Raw genomic sequence first — 24,602 nt, 5'->3', positions numbered from 1 at the left:
ACACTCAAGACTGTGATGATTGAGAGATACCTTGACACACATACAGCCTGTCTTAAAGGTTCTCTGACTGATATAACATATAGAGAAGTCAGGCATAATTATCCAGATTTTAATAAACATTTCCTCTCCAATCACAAGTCTACAAATTAAAGAACTGAAGTTTACTGAGAAGACTAGGCACCTTTTGGATTCTTCAAGTTTATTAAAATATAAAAACCTAAGTTTCTTCCTTTTCTTGCCAGCGATAATTTAAAGAAATCACAAAACGGCTGTCACAAAGCAAGCCTCTCTCAATTACGGCTCCAAGGGCACATGAGAGAGATGTGAAAGCAGCCCCAAAGTCAAATGTTCTGTAACAAACGCAGCTCCAAATTAAATTACACTCATAAGCCCACAATGAATGTCACACTCGAAACTGAAGTGGAGGGACGTGGGGCTGACAAATGCTGGGCCTCAGATACGCTCTTCTTTCTCTGTTACCTACTGATTCAGAAACTGAACCACCAAACAGTGTGTACCGAATGCCACTACCCTGGTTAAGATGCATGTAAGAGACCAGAGGTTCACACGTAGGAGATTTCAGACTCTAACTCCTACATCTCGATCACCTCTAAATTTGAGGACCAAGAAAAAAATGTCACCTCTGGAAACCAATGCTAATAATTAACATAAAAAAGTGATCGTCACACTATTTTTAACCATTTTGCAAACTCATTAACAGGAATTTAGAAAAAAACTACTTTAAGGTTCTGAGCTGGTTCTTATTTGACTCAAAGTTCACACAACTCTTTGAAAAAGCAAAGAACCCGCAAAATGAATACTTTTGCTGAGATTAGATGTAACAAGCCAGTAGTATGTAGAAAGTGAACTTTCTTAAAAATTAAGTGGATTGGGAAGGTCTGCGCAACCCACAAAAACTGCACCTCCCATCACAGGCACTTAAAATGACCATCAGGGCTTCCCTGGTGGCGCATTGGTTAAGAATCCGCCTGCCAATGCAGGGGACACAGGTTCGAGCCCTGGTCCGGGAAGATCCCATATGCCATGGAGCAACTAAGCCCACGTGCCACAACTACTGAGCCTGCGCTCTAGAGTCTGAGAGCCACAACTACTGAGCCCACGTGCCGCCAACTACCGAAGCCCGTGCTCCGCAATGAAAAAAGGCCACGCACCGCAACGAAGAGTAGCCCTCGCTCGCCACAACTACAGAAAAGCCCGCGTGCAGCAACAAAGACCCAACACAGCCAAAAATAAGCAAAAAAAAAAAAAAAAAAAAAAAATGACCATCAGCAGCTCCAGTGAGACATGCCGCCAAGCTTCACTTGCTCTGGTCTTTCCAGGGACTTCCTTCCCTGAGCTGCAACACCCAGGCAATCCTGCAGTCTGGTGTATGGCCGCAAACAAAGGGGTCAAGCCAGCGATCAGGCTAAGCTCTTCGGGCTGCAGTCACAGGCACGGCTGGGACCCGTGTCGGGAGGCAGACAGCCTTCCCCTCCGCTGTGCCCACCAGCCCCGTGGGAAAGAGCAACGCCCAGCTCTGATCTGGGGGGGGCACCAAAATGTTCATTTTCAGACACCCCCTCAAATTACAAAAGCAAGGTAATTTTAATCAATATATGTGTATTTCATTTACAGTGCATGGTCTACAATCTTGAGACCAAGGATGAGACGGGAGAACTCGTGAAAGCTAAACACTCGAATGAACAGCAGGTTAATGATCTCCAGCCAAGCTGCCCTGAAGGACGGGGCACGTGTCCCTTGACTAGTCATCACCCTACTCGTGTCTCTCATGGGGTCGGGGGTGAAATGCTATTCTGGGCCAGCACGAGTGTTCCTTCTGCGAGACTACCTCAAGGACTGCAGGATGTTTAGCATCCCCGAGCCTACCCACTAAACACCAAGCATCCCCAGTCCTCTAACACACACACGCACCCCAAAATGCCCTCTGGATACAGGGGATGCTCCTACCCTGAGGATCGCAGCAGGGCACTGCCTAAATCAGCGGCATGTTAGGCTGGTCCATGTTTAGAAAGACTATTAAGATTCTTTTAAACTCTATAGATCTGTAATAATGTACTGAGATACAGCATAAACTTTCATCAAAGTGTAAGATGGAACATTTACTCAGACGACAGGACCGTTTATATTCATGTTTTGGTCCACTTATCCAGGGGCTTTAGAAGAAATCAGGCTTTGGCAATATTAAGGAAACATACCTAAATCCCAACTCTCCTTTTTATTATCCTGTTAGGTTTCCTTGGTAATCACTGGGTTTTTTTGTTTTGTTTTCTGTTTTTTTTTTTTTTTTTTTTTTTTACAATATGTGGTATTATTTATTTATTTTTGCTGTGTTGCGTCTTCGTTTCTGTGCGAGGGCTTTCTCTAGTTGCGGCAAGCGGGAGCCATTCTTCATCGCGGCGCGTGGGCCTCTCTCGTTGCAGAGCACAGCCTCCAGACGCGCAGGCTCAGTAGTTGTGGCTCACGGGCCTAGTTGCTCCGCAGCATGTGGGATCCTCCCAGACCAGGGCTCGAACCCGTGTCCCCTGCATTGGCAGGCAGATTCTCAACCACTGTGCCACCAGGGAAGCCCCTCAATTGTTTTCAGGGAACTCAGTGTGTACTTGGAAAAAGCTAGCACTCGTGTTTGCAGTGGTGCCACAGAAATAAAGTGGGATGATATGGTTATGCATGATAAATGTGAGTGGTCCCACAAAAAGCTGGAGGCCCAGGGTAAAACGTATCACCACACAAACCCAAACCACGCACAAAGGCTGGAGAAAAGCACATGGTTTGCAATTTTTATTGTCTTCGTATTTCCCCCTAGATCACACACTTTTCTCAAAGGCAATATTCTCTGAAGGCAGCAAAACCACATAGTAATGTGCGGTACAGGTGTGTACAGTATGCAGTTAGCCATTTAAAATCTACCCACCAAAAGGGCAATGTTTATGCCAGGCTGGTCAAAATACTGAAACCCTTTCTAACATTCTGCTCTGTGTGGTGGGGGCAGTGGTGATAAAAGTTTAATTCTGCCCACGTACCCCAATCCATTACGTACACACAGAGGACCATGTGGTTGGTGTAGATGATAACTTAGTAATTCATGTCTCTCCTCCAAATGCTCCTCCTTCTGAAGCTATGGCACAAAGCTGTAGTTAGAGTTCCAAAATGTTAGAATCTAAAAGGAACCAGACATAATCATACTCCACTATTTATAATGGAAATTCATAAGTTTCAGTATGAGAGTTACATTAGCACTCTATGGATTTAAAATAACAAGGTTTTTTTTTTAAACGGCTATATACTGGGTCACAATTTTAGAGTAAGATAATGTATCCTAGACACAAAACTTGGTATTGAAGGTGTCTGAACCCCTTGAGGAAAATGAGGTTTTTAATGAGTATTTATGTGTTTTTCACACTGACCATATTCAGCAGAAAAATCTTCTTTTTTGCCTCTGATAGTAGCCCGCTTAGTAGTTTTCATTTCAATAAGAGGTAGGTTTCTGATCTATTACTAAAATATCAGTATATGCAAGAGACAAATGTCTAAAAACAAAAATAGCAATGAATTTCGTTTTATTTCTAAAACAAGAACTAATGAAGCTAGCCAGTAAAGCTTCTTAAATTTAAGCAAAACACCAGGCACTTTTTTTTTCATGAATATAATGACTGGTGTTTCACAGGTATTTGCACCAGACCACTTAACTATATAATGCGTATCTCGTTTAATATCAGGATTCAACACATAAACCTACCTACCTTTGCCTTAGTTAATGAAGATGATGAATACCTAATTGTAATACTCCCTAATCTCCTTCTGCTTAATAATCTACTCTTTTAAAAATTCTATTTGCTATTCTCATTATGGGTTAGCTCAGCTCAAAACCACCATCAACAGGCTGAGGAACCATAATAGCTTTCACCTGCTCCCAGCCCACTCCAGCAGGTCGGCACCATGCACCATGCATGCCTTCGAGGCCAATCAGTGCCTCCTGGGGGGGGGGGGGGGGCGCTGCCGCTTACGACTTAAATAGGTGGCCCTCAAATAGATGCCACACACCCCAGTCCTTCAGGACTAAGCATTAGAATCCCCAGAGCAGCTTCTCAAACACCTGAGTTTCTGGGCCTCAACCCAAGAACCTGTATTTTTTAAAAGCCACTCAAATGATTTTGAGGACCAGCCAGATTCACTGATCCCTGGAACAGTGGGCGAGAGCCTGGGAGCCCTGAGGCCCCATGGCCCGGTGACCTGCGAAGGCCTTCCTCCCTGGGGCCTCAGCCCCCTGATCTGCAAAGAGAGGGTCTGGGTTAGGGTTAGATGACCTGAGTCCTTTCCAGCTCTGAAATGCTCGGTCTAAAGTCCAAAGGCCCAAGGTGAGATGCAATCGGAGCTCTAGCTGTGCACTGCAGAGGGAGCGGGAAGGTTCATGAGAAAATCAGTAACTACGTGCCACTATTACGAGCCAGCTGGGAGGCTGTTTGCATGGACAAAGGAAAAGCTCACACCTGTTTTCACATTTCCAAGGACGAGGATGTAACTCTAACCAGACACACGATAGTACAGGTTTTATTGCTCCAATGCAACGGACAGCTCTTTTTCCAATAAAAAAGGGAATTAAAGGTGTTAAACCCTAAGCTGTTTTTTAAAAATATAAGTTCAATAACAATTCGCCCTGTTAAAATCAAATAAATCCACCGTCCCCGCTTTGCTGGGCAATCACGGGACACAGGCCTGACAGCAGGCGGTGGGCAGGATCGCCTCCGGGCCTAGCCCCAGTCTGAAGGAGGCACTCCCAGCTCCTTTACAAAATGGAAATGACTCTATCTGTAAGGGATCTTCTAACATTCTGTAGCTTAATTATAGGAGTGGCTTCGGACACCAACCAAATCAGTGGCTGTGTAGTTTCTGCAAAATTATCTGAATTTAAAGAGAGAGGGACAAAGCATGGGGGGTGGGAAGGCAGTATTTTCAGGTCACACAGGTTAAGGTTCTCTATTTCTTTTTTTTTCTTTCTTTCTTTAACTGAAAGGCTTTGAGAGTCTTTGCTGTATTAATGCAAATTGTGAAATTCCAAGATGATGCCTCAGTCTAGGTCTCCCAGATTCTTCTGCCTACAGGTTTTTCCCCATGGAATATCCCAAAGGACCAGTATTTTTCAGAATACACTTAGGAAGAACATGATTTTTGAGTCTTCTCGGTTTAATTTTTTCAAAATGGTATCTAAAATGCCTTCTAAATGTCTGAGAGATGTAGAAAAGATACTGAGTTGACAATAAAATACTGTATTTTACTTCTAACCCATGTACGATTGCTGAATTTTTGGCTGTCAAATTATCTCACTCCTTATTTTCCTCGTTTTGGTAAATAAATCTAGTCCTGCAATTTTTCCTTTGAGAAATGTCTACTTCCTCCTGAACTACTTTAAACTTCGTGTAAGAAAACCTCCCGCCCCCATCACACTTTTTACAGAATAAATTCACACCATACTAAAGACCAAGACAGGAGGGAAAAGTTCAAGACCAGTTCTTCCACACACTTTACAGACAAGCATCGTTTTACATCTTCTTAGACTAACCAGGTTTAGGTAATTTTAGTAGCCAGGACACTGCAGGGGAAATAAAAGTTTGCAGTGATTTTCCTATGTACGCGGAATCAGGAAAACCATGAAAGGGAAATTCAAAGAGTAACATCTGAATGTTTGAATTGCAGGCAGTGGATTCAGTGATAACAGATTAATCCCTGTATTATCACACCTGCATTTACTCAAAAATTAGTCTGAGTAGAACTCTCTAAGCACCGCCAGGATTACACTGAGAGCTTGACCTTTCATGGTCATTTAAAGTGGCCGTGCGGTTTTCCAACATTCCCGCCCTCTTCTGGAGGTGCCACTTCAGCAACTTCTACAGCTTTCAAATATCTGGGTAAGACCTTTCAAATACTTCAAAAGGCTCTGACAGGAAGTAGTATGGTAAACTTCTCCCACAAATGGGGGAAGAAACGCAGGGGAGTATGATGAGGAAAAATTCTCATAACTGAAATGAATTATAAAACCTTCTTCAGATGCTACCTTGGTTCACTTCATTGAATAATTACTGAGAGGACATTGTATTTTGATTTTCATCATTGAGTCATTACTCTTTACAAAGAGCTTTGTTGAAATGTAACTTACATCCCATAAAATGCACCCATTTAGAATATGCAACTGAGTGGCCTTTAGCAACTTCAGAGTTATGCAACCAATCCCACTATCTAATTTTAGCACATTTCATCACCACAAAAAGAAACCCCACGCCCGCTGGCACTCACTCCCATAACTCCTTCCCCCCAACCCTGGCAACCAAGAATCTACTTTGTGTCTCCATAGATTTCCCTATTTTGGACATTTCACAGAAACAGAATCATACACTATGTGGTCTTTGGTGACTTGCTTCTGTCACTTAACATGTTTTCAAGATTTATCCAGGTTGTAGCACGTATCAGCACTTCATTCCTTTTTTTTTTTTTTTTTTACTGCCAAGTAATATTCCACTATCTGGATATCTCACTTTTGTCTCTATATACATTCATTGCTGATGGACATTTGGGTCGAGATCTTACTGTTTTCTGTGTTACTTTAGTGATTATGAATATGAAACAGCTAGAAAACAAGTCGTTTGAACTAGACTATGGTCAATTTGGTATTCAAATTGATAAGAAAACAATTTTAGGGGCAAACAAAGATGAAAGAAAATCAATTTTTTAAAACTAAAATTCAACTTCAGTTCACTGTTTCATTTAAGTTGTGAGTAAAAATACGCTACGTTCTCGGGAAGGTGCCACAGCTGCTAAACAAACCGCTGTGACCACAGCAGGAAACACGCCTCCTCCAGGTGCACACTCGCACTCCCCTGAGGCCAGCAGTCATTCCAGCCGCAGGAACTGTAGTCAGCCCCTTCCCTTAACAAACCAGGAGCCAGCTCGCGGGGAGAGGGGAGAGCCCAGGCTCTTGTAAATTTTGAGCAGCAAACTGAGTCTTGTTTCACATTTAACTCCAATTGGTGCCGAACTCGTCATCGCCCAGCACCCAATTAAAGCACCAGAAAAAAAATTTTTTAACACTATCTTTGAATTTTGCTTTCTTGGATGAACATTAACCCCTCCAGAGCCCTGCTCACTGCGGCAATACCAGACAGGCTTCATGAAGGCTGGTGTCTGTTAGCAAGTGCACAGGAAGCATGGCCAGCCACATCTCATACGCTACTCTCCCCAGGCCCTCAGTGCTCCTCAAACTTGAACACACAAAAGAATTACCTGGAGAGCTTCTTGAAACAGTTTCCTGGGCCCCAGGCCCAGAGATTCTGACTCAGGAGGTTGGGATGGGCCCATCCATCTCCAGCTCCTCCCATCTCATAAGCAAGGCCACACCCACACAGACCCTGCCCTCAGGGAAAGAGGCTAGGCTAGGATCCTGAAATAGCAGACGGCCACAACTCCTTCTGGCAAGATTAACGTATGCACGGCTACTATTTATACTCCATTATATGAAAATACCTTTACTAGACTTTCGTTCAGTACTAGACCTAAACTCGCAGACAGGTTTTTCTTAATGAAACTGTATCTCTACAGAGGGATGCCAGTTTTTGTACTCTCTTTGGATCCTGATCTCCTTATCTTTAAGATAAAAATCAGTCTCATGAACGTACTGCAACTCAATAAATCACAGCGTTAGCGATGACACAGTGGTCATTTACAAGTAATAACCACCCTCCTTAAAACATTACCAGCAACTCAGCAAACCTTAATCAGCTTAATGTAGACATGCAGACCTGTGAATTTAGCCAATTTAGAAGGCAAAGTTGGAAAGCCCCAAAGGCAATGGAATTTTTGATTTTTAGCTCTTCTCTGTCCGTATCACTAACCCTTTACAGGCTGTCACGGTAACGGCTAATAGAGATAAGTTTGTTTCTATCTGTTAAATAAAATGAATGTTCGTCTTAGTTAAATGTGCAACACGGCTCCCAGTAACACTGTTTATATAAACAACAAAATTCTATAAAAGTAGTTGCCATTAAAAATCCAATGACCATAGTTTACATCGTTATAGTTTCTAATAAGCACGCAGTTCTTTAGAAGCGTCCAACTTCTAAAGTGGACACTTTAGTGTGTCCACTTTCAAGTGTCCTTTCTATTCAAGAAAGGCAGCTGAGAAAACACCCTGTTGTACACCATTCCTTTAAGCATGGAGAGGTCAAAATAAAAACCAATGTCAAAATATTAAAACACTATACAGAGAGAAGACAAGTAAAATAGAAATGTGGTTCTTAAAACACAACCTTTCATTAACTGGAGTCAAGTCCGTAGTAACCTGATACTGACTGTACTGGCAGACATCAACTCTGCTGTCAGTCAGGAAGGAGGCATTGGTCTCTCTAAAATGCTGCCAACAACAGCAGTATCCACATGTCACCAGGTGCCTGAAGGCAAGCTGGCCTCAAAGTTAGAAACTTCAGGGGTACATGCGTAAGCTTGAGCTCTTAACACCAGACTTCTTGAGGCTTACTGACCTTTACAGAAGGTGTGAATAACAGTGTATCTTACTAATAACGCTATGGTAAACCTGATCAACCAATGGATAATAACTTTTTAAAATTAGTCTTTTTTTTTTTTTGCAGTACACGGGCCTCTCACTGTTGTGGCCTCTCCCGTTGCGGAGCACAGGCTCCGGACGCGCAGGCTCAGCGGCCATGGCTCACGGGCCCAGCCGCTCCGCGGCATGTGGGATCTTCCCGGACCGGGGCACGAACCCGCGTCCCCTGCATCGGCAGGCGGATTCTCAACCACTGCGCCACCGGGGAAGCCCTAGTCTTCTTTTTTGAGGTTAAAGAAGAAACTGAGCGAAGGTGAAGAAAATGGCTTGTTAGGCTTAGGAAAAATTATCAAATGCCAAAGAAAACTGGCCATCTAGCTCCACAAATCTTGCAAAAAGTCTACGGAATTAATCAGAACACGAAGTGCCAGGCGGTGCAGTAAGAATTCCACGCACCATCATTCTGTCTGTAGCACAGCCAACCAAGACAGATGGGCAGTACAGACACAAACTCATATTCTAATCAAGTGTTCATATAATTGTACGATACCAGGATAATAAATATACCAGCCTTTTATTGCCTAGTAATAGGAATAATAAAACCATCGAATGTTAGGGCTGACAAGAGTCCACTCGAGACAACTCCTAAGGAGGTCGAAGTGCTGGCCCGCAGTTCCTGTTATCTGCACTTCCCAGGAGTCACGGACCGGTGCTATTCCCGGGGCTACGGAGTCCGGAAAGTCACCGAGAAGGAGCGGGGGTGCCTGTGTCAGCCGCTCCCAGCCTCCCTCCCGCTGTCCATCTCAGAGCTCCAGATACTCCAAGCCCTGTGGCTGTGGTCGCTCCCCCAGCAGGAAAATTCAAGCTCTGCGCCATGTGGACTGATGCTCACAGCTGATGAGAAGAACTCCAAATTCCCTGTAGGTGCTATCTATCAAGAAAGTGAATTAACCTACCACAACCGAGTGCCTCAGGCGAGGTCGTGGACCTTTGGGAGTCCAACAATCCTGCCCTCCCCGCCCACTCCTTCTCCACCAGGTGTGAAAAAGCAGCCATGGATTAGTGTCCGCCCAGCTGCTAATCACTAATGAAAAGTAAGGTCATAACTACAGAGTTCAGTGGCAAACGAGCCAACCTGACTCTATTATAAACCACATAGCTGTAAGCAGTTTCTTAGCTCACGTCTTCCGAGAATCACAACGCCCTAGGGTAGGCACTTACTTCATTTTACAGAGAATTCAGTACCACTTTAAGGAGTACTGAGGATAACAAAGGTAACCATGAAAACCAACACTACATACCCCTCATCTCCTTTTCCAAGCTGCTCTCCTCCGCCACCATTAGGCTACGCTTACAATGTAAAAGCTAAGTCCTTAATATGCTGTGGACAATAACAGGGCAGAGTGAAACATGAAAGCTGGGCCTCGGAATTTCCCAACAACTTTTGTTTCGGGTATCTACATTATGTTATACTGTATACCCTGTTTTTATGTTATATACATGTATATGTTTCTAGGCAGAATAATTAAAAAACGGAGGAGGGGTAACTGTTTCGTAGGGTGACTCTAAATGGGTATTGCTTGGTGAGAGGTAAAAAGTTATCCTAGTCTGACTACCTTCTTTTAAAGGCTGAGAAACTGCGGCCTAGAAAGGCTTATGCGATTTCCTTACCTACTAAAACTGTTTATATTTGTATAGCTCTTACATGTTAGTCCTAAAGTTGTATCTTTCAATGTAAGTCAATGACTTTAAACTTTTGAATTGAAAAGTTTGTATTTTCAAATTCCAGGGTGAAAATTATGTGAAGTATATATACAGACAGATATAGGTAGGAAGAGCTCAGATCCACTAATATCCATCGCATAATTTCGAGAACATGAAATGAACTCCCAAGTCTTTCTAAACAGCTCCTCTTGCCTCTGAAAGTAAGCCACTTCCTGCCCCCAGACCCACTTCCTGTCAGCCAAGCCTGCTTAGCAATACAGAAAGTGAACAAACCAGTCCTGTCTGTGCTCAATATAACTAGAGAAAAATCATGACCTTAGAGCTGGAAGGGAACTTCCTGAACAGTCCCACTAAAAAGAGGGTCACAGTTCCCTCCTCTCCTGTAAAACCGGGGTTTGGGAAACAGCTTGTGCTAAGCCCTCCCCACTGTTCACCAGGCTAAGGCACTACTTTTGGAAGGAGGAAATGGAAGGCAGTAAGAAACTGCTTTCCAAGCATCTGACAAAATGAAAGGACTGTCATTCTCACCCAAGTTCCAAATCCGGGCTGCGGGGTAACACTGGTGGGGATTTCCTTACCTGCTAATGGCATGTAAAAATAATATTCCTAATACCTATTGGCTGTCGATTTTTAAGATCTTTTTTGGGGAGTGTCTGTAAGTAGGAACTGATTTCTTCTACACGGGGAATGACATATACCCTGTGTGTAAATTTAAACTAGGACACCTGGACACCACTTTCCACAGGAAGGGGTAAATACATAATCAGAGAACGTTACATTCTGCTAAAGAAACTGTTCCTTTCCAGAAACACAAATAATCATTATCCCTCTCTCCTCTTCCCGCCCCAAGGGAGGCAAAATAAATTATCGTTCAAGGTCACTTTATCTAATAAGCTTCTGAAGTCTTGATTCTGTAGTATGTCATTTCAGTTTTACTAGGTGTGTCATACATATTTCAGCACCGATTTAGTTCACTGAAAAGTGAGGTTAATTATATCCACAAACTTAGGATCCCATAAAAGACGCAAAGTAAGGGACAGGGCCAAGAGGGCTATCACATGGTACGATGGATTTTAATTCCAGGCTCGTAAAACATAGGAAATTAAAGGCCTACAGACTAAACCTCATTCCACCTGGAGTGGACTATTTCCTTTGTAAATTTAGAAGTCTGTGAAGAGTTTTCTAATCTGGTGGGAGGAAAGCCTATGGAAGAATGAAAGTGTCAAAACAATATAATTCCTTTGCTAACCTGCTGTTTTAGGGAAGGGCATATAAAATAAGCCTTACTTAAACCTGCGTCATTTCTGAAATAAATCTTTGCCCCTAGTTAAGATCACATGTGCCGTAATATTTCACAGTATTAAAGAACAGTTCTCCTATAAGGAGCTTAGATAAGATATATTTGAACTTGACCAAAAAGTCTTTACTTTTGCTATCTATCAAAAATAGAGAGTAAGACCCCAATAGTTTTATTTTTTAAAAGTCCAAGCTAAATCAGCCAGCTAACAAAATCTGCTCGAATAAGCTACTTCAACTGAATATATGCTTTTTAAAACCACTCTCTGAAATTATATGAAGTTTAAAAAAAAAAGACCTCTTCAATTTGTACTCTGTCCCAATCAAGTATGCTACATCCCGAGTGGGATTAGAATTATGTACCTAATTCCTTGACGGGGAGTAATCCTCTCACCCACCTCGCCCCCGCAGCTCATGGGCTGCTGCATTTACTCAGGGTCTCAGCCCCTCACAGCCTGCCCCCATCCCCAGTCCCAGCACAGACTGCATACTCATCTCTTAAAACGGCTGCATACAATTCCACTAAGTAATGCCCCACACTTGAGGGTGCTCACTTCCAATTTTCAGCTTTGAGAAGGCTGCTATTGAGACAATGACCTATTTCTAGTTGGGTCACCCCCTCCCCCATCAAAAAAAAAAATCGTGGGAATACAGAGCCGTTGGAACTAGCCGGGAACAAACAGTTCTGTGCGTTTCCAAGTCGACTGCAATTCTGACTAGAGCTCTCCTTTAATAAAAGGTGTGTGGAGGGCGAGAGGGCCCAGGTGGGATTAAATCAGTCCCTCATCTGATCAGAACACCAAAGGTCTAAGAACTGCGGTTCTGCTCCGGGGATCCATGGAGAACTGCTCCCTGGGACCCAGCAGCAGGCAGGGCAGGCTCCCTGGGAACCCAGACCCCAGGGGAAGGAGCGTCCCTTCCTGCTTTCTCTCTCTAGTGACTCATGGATTTGGTGATTTGAAAAGTGACAGCATCTTTCCCTTCCACCCCTATAATGTGCTTTTAAAAAACCACCTTTGGGGGGCTTCCCTGGTGGCGCAGTCCGCCTGCCGATGCAGGGGACACGGGTTCGTGCCCCGGTCCGGGAAGATCCCACATGCCGCGGAGCGGCTGGGCCCGTGAGCCATGGCCGCTGAGCCTGCGCATCCGGAGCCTGTGCTCCACAACGGGAGGGGCCAAAACAGTGAGAGGCCCGTGTACCGCAAAAAAAACCAAAAAAAAAACCCACCTTTTTATTTTGAAAACTTCGAAACATTCACAAAAGCAGAGAGAACAGTGCGATGAGCTGCAGCGTGCTCTGCACCCACCTCCGACACGGCTACTTCTCTCCCAGCATTCTTGACTCAGTTACTCTTTCTACCACTTAAAACACATTTTTTTTTTTTTGCTGGCACATTTTAAGACCATTGTGTATCATTTCACTTGTAAACACTGTGGTATGTAGCCCCAATGGGCTTTAAATATGAATATATTTTAACCTTACACATATATGTATAAGCATGCACATATATAGAACCACCACACCGCTGTCACAGCCAACATAATTAAAAACTATTCCTTAATATTTAAAGTTTAGTCAATATTCAACTGTTCCCCATTGCCTCAAAACTCTTTTTACAGTTGATTTGTTCAAATCATATAATGCCCTTTGGAGCTTTGTCATCCCATTATATTTCCAAACTGCCCTGTTTGGCCAGTTTCTTAATAAACATCAAGTTTTCCCCACCTTATCTCCCCATCTAAGTCCCACTTAAGTGTCTCACCCAAATAGCAATGTATTATGTAAGCAGATACTTGAACACCCAAGAAACAACATCCATAATTATGTAACCAAGGCAATGAAACATCTCAACAAGGATACTAGGCTAACATACATATTACATTTTCACATATAAAGAGGTGGTTCCAATTTAAAATTTGTCCTAAGCTTTTATCAAGTGATCTGTGATTCAATTTTCTCTTTAAAAAATGTAAGGAATAAGGGCAACAGGAGAGGCCACACAGTGAGAGGCCCACATACCGCAAAAAAAAAAAAAAAAAGTAAGGAATAAGACTGGATATCCTTCTAAGACTTATTTCATAAAAAAAAACCCTATAGATGCAATAATGGTACAACAGGCAAAATATTATTCAAAAAGTATAAATTTCACCAAACCACATGCTTGAGAAATGATGGAAGAATCCAAGCAGGTATGGCAAACGACTACACACTTATCACCAAACCTAGGTGAAAACAGGTCCTTGGAGAAATATCACCTTGGCTCGTGGTGCAATGTCGAGCGATTTACCAAAAAAACAAACAAAAATATGTCACGCTCTGCCCATTCCTAAGTCGCTCTGCCCATTCCTAAATCACTCTGCCCAACGGTTTTAACTCTTCACGCAACAGGAGTCAGTGGAAAGAACAAAACTACCCGTACCTCTTGGCAAAGCCGGGATGAGAACTGACCTCAGCTCCCACCACTCCCTGACAGCAGGTATTTGTCTTCTCCACTACAGTGCGGGCGTCTTGAAAGCAGGTACTGCTCCCCTTTTGTGCACCAATGTATCCCCAGGACCTAAAAAACCTGGCGCACAGTAGGTACTCTACTTGTTGAATGAACAAAGGAATTTTATGGAAGGATGGGGGAGCAGGAGAAAGGGGAGGCCCAACCTATTGCATTATTAGTCTAAGTCAGAAAAAAAAAAGGCCCATCATGAGGTATGAAAGCTTTTAATCGGATTGGAATTCAGTAGTTACAAGTGGAGTTGGCCACCTTTTTACTCTGTCCTCTGTGCCAGGCAGGTCCTCGGATCCTGCTTCCCAGATGAGGCAGCAGGGCTCAGGGAGGTTGGGATGCTCGCCCGAGGTCGCCCACTCAGAGGCAGGCCTGTTCACCTGCTCGCTCATCCTCCTTCCCTGTATTTATCTGCCAATAAAGCAAGCATTTAAAGTTTGTTCTAGAAGCAGATAATGATGCTTTCTCTTCCCCCAAACCACTTGGCTTCTCACTCTGTGGCCAGGAAAGATAGAAAGCGAAGAAACAAGTATCTATCACTGTTAAGGGTAGAAATAAGTTGAAGTAAATAAAGCAGCAAGGGGTAGACAGTGAGGGGCTCTACCAATCGGGGATCAAATTATAAAACTATCTACACTCAAACTTTCAGACACAGACAATCGTTAATTTTAAACGATCAGTGATAAAAACACAACTCATTCATCTAACATTCTCTTTCCAACTCAAACATCAGGTACAAATTGCTTTCTTTTAGCATACGCCAGAAACCTGTCATCACACAATAGCTTAGCAAACGGGACCCAAGACACTACCACCTTCTCCATAGAAACAAGACCCGCGGAACAGCAGCCTTGTTTAAAACATGACCTCAGCCCCAGCCATGCCTGCTCCTTGGTGGCAGCACTCACAGTACACGTCCAGGCCCAGGCCTGTGGCGCACTGGACGCAGACGAACAGAACAGGCTCTTTGTACTTTAGCAAAAAATTTTTAAAACTTGGAACCAATGGGGTGGATCTGCTTCCAAATATCATCAGCTTAGTCATTAAATATATACAAGGTTGTGACAAAGGCTTAACAACAATTACTTTTATCCTAAAGCAGGGGTTGGCAAATCTTTCCGGTGATGGGCCGGACAGTAAGTATTTTAGGCTTTGGGGGCCGTATTTGGCACCGGCTGCATGTTCTTGTTGCTTTGAAAAATCCCTTTAAATTGTAAAAAACCAATCCTAGCCAGGGGGCCAAGCAAAAACAGGCCACAGCCAGATGTGGCCTTTACCTAACCCATCCTGAAGTAAAAACAATTATTTACAATATCTGATATGACAATTTTTTTGGTCTCGACAGTTTCAAACTGATCATCTCTCAGGCAAAAAACAGAAAAGAAAATTAGGTTGTGGAAAGTGACTTCAAATTTAATAGAATGGAAAGCAAAGTCTCACACTGTTTATTACAGTTTCATCCTTTATCAATCAAAGTCGGATCAAGGTCAGAAAATTTTCATTTTGCTTTTAAGGTTTGTTTTCTCAAGTATATTAGGTTAAAAAGATAATTATTATGTTAATGCACATTTCCTTTGAAACAGCATTACTGTTATCTATAGGTGTTTAAAAGGTCTTGGAGAACGCAATGTGAATCATAATCCAAGGAAAACAGAACTGACCACTGCTGCTGCCTGAATTCACCAGTGCCCAAAGGCAGAAGGGTAACTCCTATGCACCCCTCAACACCCACCTGAAGAATCTCATCCAGCTGTGAGGCATTCCCTGGCTCTCTAGGGTACACAATATTCTGTATCTCTATTACCACACTTACCACTGCAATTCTTTGTTTACATATCTGACTCCCCTATTAGACTGAGAATCCCTTCAAGGCAAAAACCTATCCTATTTATTTTTATAGACCTGGCACCTAGTGCATATAAGAGGGCTTCAATAAATGAGGAAGGAACCCACGTGACCTACAAGGGAATACTGACAACTAGAAGACACAGAAGACATAGAGGATGAGAAGGAGATAAAGTGTTCCTTTTTACTAAATAACTCAGATGTTTCACGTTGCTGCTTCCCTTGGAAGATCTATTGACAAACTTCACCTGGTTTATAGCAACTCAGGAACTAAAGCCCTTAGCTTTAGCTACAGGTTGCACTGAAACGTTTGTAAAATATGTTTCAGGGGAAAAGAGCACACAGGAAATAAAGCTTACAGCATCTGAAGATAAATTGTTTGGATTTCATAGGTATAAGCTCTATCTCAGTTTATCTCACGTTCTTTTCACTTAAAAACTTTGTTTTTTTACTTCCATTTTACAAATGACGAAACTGAGGTTCACAGAAACTAAATGGCTTGCCAAAGTACAGGTAAATATAATAAATTAATTATGAAACTATTCTTTTTACAGCTCTTTGCATTTTTACTTAGAAAAATTATGTATATTAATTATATATTAAGTACTTCACTTTATAGTCAGAAGTCTCTAACTCACATCACAGCACAATGTTTATTTTTCTTTCTTTCTTAAAAAAAAACTACAGAAGTCTGGAATAAAATCTTTATTCTTTACATCAAAAGCCATAGATACTAAGCATGTTAGAAGGAAAATAATGCAACCTTCTGGTCTCTTCAGTAAGTATTCCATATTTAATTAATAGTGGCAGACACACAGTGTTTAAATTATATAAATATATATATATTTTAACATCTTTATTGGAGTATAATTGTTTTACAGTGTTGTATAGTGTTTAAATTAAAAACTGATTGGAGTGGTTGAAGAATCCCAAGTGTAGTTACTACTGAAATTAAATAAAATATAGAGGATAATTCAAAATGCATTCACTGATTTTGAAAAAAGACTGAATTCTACTACTTCAGATTAGAGTCGAAATGTCTAAATACTGTAAGAAAGAGGCATATTGAATCATCCAAAGAATCTCCAAATTGTCAGATTCACAAAAGTTTAAGTTAAAAAAAAAAATTAAAGAACTACGATAATTCACTAAGAATAGTGATGGTGCTTTCCTTTCCCAAACCGCAAGTACGAATAAAATTATTCAAAATGTTGTTAGAAATCACAATATTATTTAGGATGGTAACTAAAAGGAGAGGCCGGCACAGAAGGCTAAGAGAAGAAAGAAAAGAAGACAAAGGAATGGGGTCTCTTTGTTCCCTGCCATTTAATAGGAAATGTTGGCCTCTTTTTCCCCTTTAGAAACAAAGAGAGTCAAAATTTGACAGCTCGCTGGCCACTGCCAAATTAAACTCTGCAGCTGGACACCTGCAGACAGAAGCTCAAATCAGAGAGATCCTCTCCTGCACCGCAGCTGGTCCTGTCTTTCTGGAGCCTGAGCCCCATCTCCTTTTTCCCACGTCGGCCGCGTTCCAAACACCAATGAGGGCACCCGTGGCGCTAGGAGCTGGGACCGCGTACCCGCCTTCATGAGGGCGTGAGAGCCTTCGCCCGGACTGAGGCTCCGGAACCGCACTGGGCTTCGCTGCCCACGCACGACCACCAGCATCAACCCCACCGAGAGGGAGGAATATATAAAAACTGTCCTTTTCCTATGAAATCATCAGAACCGTCTGGGGACCTAAAGCACAGACATCCAGTCCTCCCAGCCCTAGAGATGGGGATTCAGCAGTCCTGTGAGGGATCAGGAAGCTTAACGTCTTCAGATAATCGCGTAACCGAATGTGGGAACCCTGTAGTAAATTAATGCTAACTTTGAACTACGTGTGTCTACAGTGTGTACGTACACTCAGGAGGAACATAAGAAAGCTGCTGGATCATTTTTAGTCTATGTGGATTTAAAAATACTATCGTTTAATAAGTCTGGTATTTGTATATATTCTGGCAGGGGGCAGCGGTTACAATAATGAAAGAAGGTGAGGAGTTCTTTCATCAATCACAGTCACAAATTTATTAACAACATGTACAAACCAAACCCTCAACCTCCCCTCCCACACCCGATCCTTTTCCAGGTTCCTTATCTCAGTGAATGGCACCACCATCCAAACACTTATGCAAGCCAGACACCAGAAGGCAGCCTCGACACCGCGCTCTGCCCCTGCACGCCCCTGCACGGTGATCTATCACCGAGTCCTATCAAGTTCACCTCCCAGACGCATGTGCTTCTCTCCACCCGCAGCCCAGCCCTGGTCCAGGCTGCCACCACCTCCCACAGCCCAGCACCTCCGGCAGCTGCAGTGACCTTCCAAAAGGCTGATCTGATCAGGTCACCTCCTTCCAGTCAAAACCCTTCAGCGCTTCCCCGAGTTAAGCCCCCATGTAGCTGTTTCCCGTCTCGCTGCAGGGTATGTCCCCTGTCTCCCTCCTTCACCTGGAGGACGCCCCTTCACTCTTCACATCGCTCAGCACAGTCACGACGTGCGTCGGGGTGCGTTCCTGACCCCCGATGAGCACTCCCCATACGCACACGCCATCGCACACATTCAAGTTATTCTACAACTACAGTCTGTTCCTCTCACCAGACTGTAAATCCATGACGACAGGGACTGTTTCTGTGTCTGTTCACCTCGGCAGCCTCAACATCCAGCCGCAGTAAACGTCTGCTGAATGAACGCGTGAACGTACAGACACGCTCGCTGTGCCTTCCAGTGTGACGACAAATGACTAAGCCCAGGCAGCGCTCCTTACCGCCACATGGGAAAACCTTAGCTGCCTAACTCACCATCTGCGTGCGGTGAAGGAGGGGCACGGGGAAAACAGATCCCATGTGTGCTCCTCAATGGGGCGGGGGGATGTATTAGGATATTCAGTGAATTCTGACCATGTTAAAATATTTAGTGGAAGAGGCTACGTATTCTCAAGAGACAAGGTCGTCTCAGAAACTACCTTAAGATTTTGGCATAGGGCAGAATTTTGAACACACTTTCAGAGTTTTCCTACTGAAGGGAGAAAACTTACTTTTACATTAGAAGTTTCCATATCGACAGTTTAGGAATGAACAGCTAAGGCATCCACGGGTGCCACTTAAAGGCAGTTCAGGCTAAACTTCTCAGAAAACAGCTTTAAGAGAGCTTGGCCTTGAGCACAACACCCTTTTCATCCCCAAGCTTGACGGCAGTGGTTTTCCTTCCTGACACCCCACGCCTCCTCTCTGTCACAATGAAGAAAGCGAGTATGGGGGAAAGGAAGAAAGAAGGGGAAAGGAGCCCGCTGGTCACCCTCAGCCGAACCGTGGGCAGGAGGGCTGCTTCCTGAGCCAGAGCCCTGGGCACCAAGCCCGTGCCCCTCCCCAGATGACAGGGACACACCACGCCAAACCGGCCAGCTGGGCAGAGGGCGTGGTGCCTCTGGACCTCAAACCATCCTCCTTCAAAGTCTACCCATCACACAAGAGTAGAGCCCAGAGCCGCTGGGAAAAGCAATGGACCACAGCCCTGGAGTGCCGGCGGGGGGCCGCCCCGGGGGATGGAGCGAGACCTCACAGTCTGCCTGCCCATCTCTGCACCGGTGGCTTTCCTCTCAGCTGTGTCACGCTTTCCCTAAGCCTCTTTCCTTCCTGGATGGCTCCCAGCGGGTTTTCCAGCTCCCATTCCAGTGTTTGCCTGTGTCTGGGCTTGGGTCCCAGACTGCAAGCTCCCCAAAGACAAGATCTGTTGCAACCGTCTGTGCGATACCCTGTGCCTGGCGCCGGGGCAACAGATGCTCACTGAACGAGTGGACGTGCAATGTCTTTAACGAGTGGTGATCGCAGAAGCAGTATTAAGAGAAAACGCAGCAAGTAAATATTATTTCATTTATATAACTGTTTTACAAATAGAGTCATCCACTGACTCTGTTCAGACACACCAATCAACAATACTTTGACGAATTCAAGAGGCCTGGAGGAGACTCAACCGGGACTATGCAGACGCAGCCATCTTTACGGTCTGCCTTCAACCCTGCTGTTAAAAATCATCATGGGAAGCCACCTAACAAAATTCTTAATCTGGGCTTAATAGGAATCAATAACCATTTGTTCAAAGGACACATCTGTAGAGCTTGTTATTGGATGCTTCAGCTTTAACATCTACGAGGGCGCAAAAAAACAGTAACAAAAACCAGATACTCTATAACAGCCTTAGAAGTGCCTATCAGCCAGTAAGCTCTTAGTGATCTCTGGAGTGGCCCTCATAGGATTCACCTGGAGAAAGACTTAAGTGTCTTTCTTAAAATCTGCAAGACTCTCCCCCACCAAAAAAGAGGCAGGTAGAAATTTCCTATGGAAAACAGCTGTGACTCACGTAAAAGGGGCCCTCACAATACCACCTGGAAATAATTGAAAATATTATACAAAATATAGTCTTTCAAAATCTTACTCTGGTTATTGGGACCCTAACATACAAAGATGTTACAAGTTAAGGATGGCTACCATCCTTCCTTAACAGTTCAACAACTATCTTCACTCTGTCGGAAGAACATTTTCCAAGTTTCTGATCCATCATAAAGGAACTTCAAAGCCAAATGAAAACACACCTGCCCTAAGAAATAAAAAGAGAGCCTTAAAAAGGAAGAGCATTCTGACACACATCACAACATGGATGAATCTTGAGGACATCATGCTGAGTGAAATGAGCCAGCCACAAGAGGACAAATGCTGTGTAGTCTCACTTATATGAGGCACCTAGGCGAGTCAACTCACAGAGACAGAAAGTAGAGGGGTGGCTGCCAGGGGCTGGAGGGACGGGGAGATGGGAAGTCAGTGTTTAATGTGTACAGAGTCTCTCTTTGGAAAGATGAAAAGGTTCTGGAGATGGATGGTGGTGATGGGTGCACAGCAATGTGAATGTACTTAATGCCACTGAACCATAACTTAAAAATAATTAAGATGGTAAACTGTATGTTAATGTAAATTTTACTACCAAGATACAAGAAGACTGAAGAGGAATAGAAGAAATTACAGATCCCTATGAGAAAGAAAAATAGTGACAGGAAACAGGTTTACTGACTTTTTTTCTGAGTGATATTTTAAAAGCTGAACTCTGCATCTTTTCTTTTAATGAAATAAAGAAAACTACACCAGGAAAGGTCATCTCCTGATCACTGCTCTGTGTAACACAGCACAGGACTGCCCTGAGTAAGATGTTGTGCTTGGGTCTGTTTTATATCACAGGAATTGTAAACCCAGAATGTCACATGCCAATCGCAAACTGTAAATGAAAAGAAGAATTCTGTGTAGGAAAAAAAATTTCTGCATCACGAATAAATCATCTTGATGATGTAACCGAGGCAACAGCTCTACTGGCTTCTGAATCTTTTAGCATATTAACATAGTAATTTATTTAACCTAACAGTAAAACTTTATTAATAAAGAACTCCTCTTAGAGAATCTAAAATTTAACAGTAGAAAAAACACATAAGCACTGACTACAGAACCAACTCGTTTGAAAAACAAGAAATCCCACATGTATTTTATTGCAATTTTTCATGAATCCAGATATTCTCTCCACCGTGATTCAAAACTCCAAAATCTTCTCCCCAATTATCTAGCCACCAGTTCACCTGTGTTAAAGCTGGTAGGACAGATACAACTCTAAAAGAAACGCTGGTCACAAAGAACCTGCCTCGTTCCCACAACTTAAATGAAAGCCTTATATAAAAGCCCAGCCTGGCCACAATCTACCCGAGATGGCAACATAATCAGATGCAGGGGGACAGAGATGGGGGCACAGCAGTGCTCCAGTCAGCTGACGTTTACGAAGTGCAGCGGCAGTGCAGGACTAGAGGGCCCAGGAGCCTCCTAATCAAACTCCAGGGCTACCTTCCTTCATCTGCAATTCAAATTCATTACTAAACCTCTTTCAGATAGGAATCCTGCTGCCACCAGCACATTCCCGGGTTAACAGAGCACAGCTTCACGGGCCTGTCGTAAAATGGACTGGAACGAAGCTGCCCCCAGAAGGACAGCGTCTTCTCTGCCGGATGCCCTTTAAAGCGCCAAACGAAGAGCTGGGGTGCAGCTGGCTCCAGACCCTCGAAGGGAGTTGGCGTGCTCCGTCGGAAGCCACCTGACTCTCCCTGCGATTTAGACGACTTTTCTTTTTAAGAAACTTCCAAGTTGCATTAGAATACAGATTTTAAACAGACCGAAACCGCGTAAATGGGGATTCTAATTTTTATAAAAGACCCAAACCACTGGGGGTGGGGCGGGGGCTCGCAAACAAGACTGTAGAGACAAAAGCATCATAATCTTGTTTTCTCTAGGAGTTCCACAAAGGACCAACTAATAACAAAGAGAGGAGACAATTGACTACTCCTGTCCTCTCGTCCGTTTAGAAAAGAGCTCTATTCTACAAACAAAACTGCCCCAACACCTCGCCCAGGTAACTCCACTTGAAAATAATGCCCGAAGCATCCGAGTCCGCCCAGAAACTGGGTTACTTACTGGTTTCGGCATTTTCGGTTCCTGATGGGTCTTTCTCAGTCTCCTGGAAACACACTCTCCAGCAGCAGCTGAAACGGTTTTCCCGACCTAGAGGCAGAGGAAACCCCTTTAGAGCTCCCAGCAGCCCTCCTCCGGCTCCCGCCGCCGCCCCGAGACTCAGCGCCCACCCCGCGCTGCTGCTTAAGAACCGGCCCGGCGGGCGCCGGGATGAGTCACCGCCCAACCTGCAATTACGGCGGGCCGGGCGGGCGGGACCTGCGCGGAGGGGCTGCGGGGGACCGCGGGGCGAGGGGCGGGCACCCGGCGGGGAGGGGGCCGAGTGGGCGGGGCGGGGAGCGCGGAGCCTGGGCGGCGGGGGAGGGGACCTCGGCGCAGGGCGCGCAGGCAGGCGGGGAAGCCGGCGGCGAAGGGGCACGGGGCCGCTGGGCCGGGAGGGGACCGGGGCGGGGGGCGCCGGGGCGGAGGTCCCCCGAGGTATTCCTCGGGGCTTTCGGGAAACCAGACTGGAGCCCGTAAGACTGCAAGTTTCACTTTGTGAAGCAACCGTTTGCCCCAGGGCTGAAACCGCAACCGTCAAACCTTTGAGAAACACTTTTAAAAAACTGTCCCCGCCCGGGAGCGGCGAGGGCCGCCCGGCCGGGCGAGGAGGGAGGGGGCGCACCCACGCAGACCGGGCTTCGCTTGCATTTGGGAGAGGGACCCGAGGGGACAGAGCAGAAAGAGGAAGGTGGCGGAGCAACCGGGGCGGCCACGCGGGCAGGTTCAGCTTCACCTGCCGTGTGTTTGGGCCGCAGGGAGAACCGCGTGGTCGGGACTCCACCGGCCCAAGACCCCAGGAGCCGGCGGCGGAGCGAACCCGGCTCCCGTCGGGACCACCGGCCCTGGGCTCGCGCGCCGGCCGCCCCGCCGCACCTGTCGTCGAGTTCCGGCCACTGTCCCCTCCGCGGAGCGCGCGGCGCGAACCCCCCGGCCCGGCCCCTCAGCCCGTCGACCCCGGACCGCGCTGCTGGCTCACCCGCGACTCCCGCACAGGACGGCTTCGCTCCCCGCTGTCTCTGCGTCGGTGCAGTGCGCCCACAGCCCGCGCTCCCGAGAGTCGCCGGCGGGGCGGGGCCCCGGGGCGGCGCCCCTAACCGCCCCGCCCGCTCGCTCGCTTGCCCGCCCGCCTGACCTGCGAGGTGCGGCTCGCTGGCAAGATGGCTGCGGCCGGCCTCCGCGCCTGGGGGCACTCCCCTACTTCCCGGGCCCCGCCCGCCCGGCGTCCCCGAGGGCCGCGGAGACCCGGGGAGGGGGCGCCCTCCGCCTCCCCCCGCTCCTCCCCCCACACACCCCACTGTCGTAAAGACCTCTCCCGCTTCGCTGCCCTTCCCCTTGCCCTTGGAGAAGAACTTCGCCGAGTTCGACTCAGCTCCCGACGGTAGATGTAAAGTGTGAGATTGTTCCGTAGTGGACAGAGGAAGAGCAAGAAAATGTAAATAAGCTTGGAGGAGCCGGCCGGCGGCCACCGAGGAGGTGCTGGGCCGTTTGGGGTCGGCCTGTCCCGTGGTCGGGTCATTTTGTTGTCCTTGCCCCGGGACCGAGACGGGCTTCTGAGAACCTGGGACCTGGCCGCTGTGTCTCCGTGCACGTGGCCGCCTCCGCACTCGGATTCGGTGGAGGACCCAAGCATTAGAAGGCGCTCCATCGCCGAACGCTCTTGGTTAAAGGACACACTTGTGTACTCTTCTGAGTTTCACTAGCACAAAGCTTATTGAAAAAGAAATCTCCATAGGGAGAAATTCTAGGAATTATTTTAAATATATATATATATTTTTGTAAATGCTTCTCAAGAGGAATTACACACACACACACACACACACACACACACACACACGGACTTTGGTGGCCAGTGGGATTTGTTGTGCAGTGATTAAGAGAGCTAGCTCTAGGGCAGTGGTTCTCAAAGCATGCTTCCCAGACTAGCAGTAACAACATCACCTGGTAACTTGCAGAAATGGAAATTCACAGGTACTGCCCGGAAACCTACGGAATCAGAAACTCTAGGGCTGGGGCCCAGCAGTCCGAAAGGTGAAAGGCTAAGGGTTGAGACCAGAGAGTTTCCTGTCTGAGTTGAGTGAGTTATTTAACTC

At 45.4% G+C, this 24,602-nt stretch overlaps 1 protein-coding gene across 1 annotated transcript in view; it reads right to left on the bottom strand.

Moving 5' to 3' along the window:
* The window catches only part of EZR (ezrin), a 48,103-nt gene extending 25,448 nt beyond the window's left edge, over window positions 1-22,655 (bottom strand). Inside the window, exon 1 of the mRNA XM_065889024.1 lies at window positions 22,474-22,655. Coding sequence (XP_065745096.1) covers window positions 22,474-22,485 — 12 coding nt within the window. The 5' untranslated portion in view covers window positions 22,486-22,655. The remainder of the gene's footprint in view (window positions 1-22,473) is intronic.
* Between the last annotated feature and the right edge of the window lie 1,947 nt (window positions 22,656-24,602).

Source organism: Phocoena phocoena, chromosome 12 (assembly GCF_963924675.1).
Source record: "Phocoena phocoena chromosome 12, mPhoPho1.1, whole genome shotgun sequence".
NCBI lineage: Eukaryota > Metazoa > Chordata > Mammalia > Artiodactyla > Phocoenidae > Phocoena > Phocoena phocoena.
Note: the sequence above shows the minus strand (reverse complement) of the source record. Positions and strands in the feature narration are given on the sequence as shown.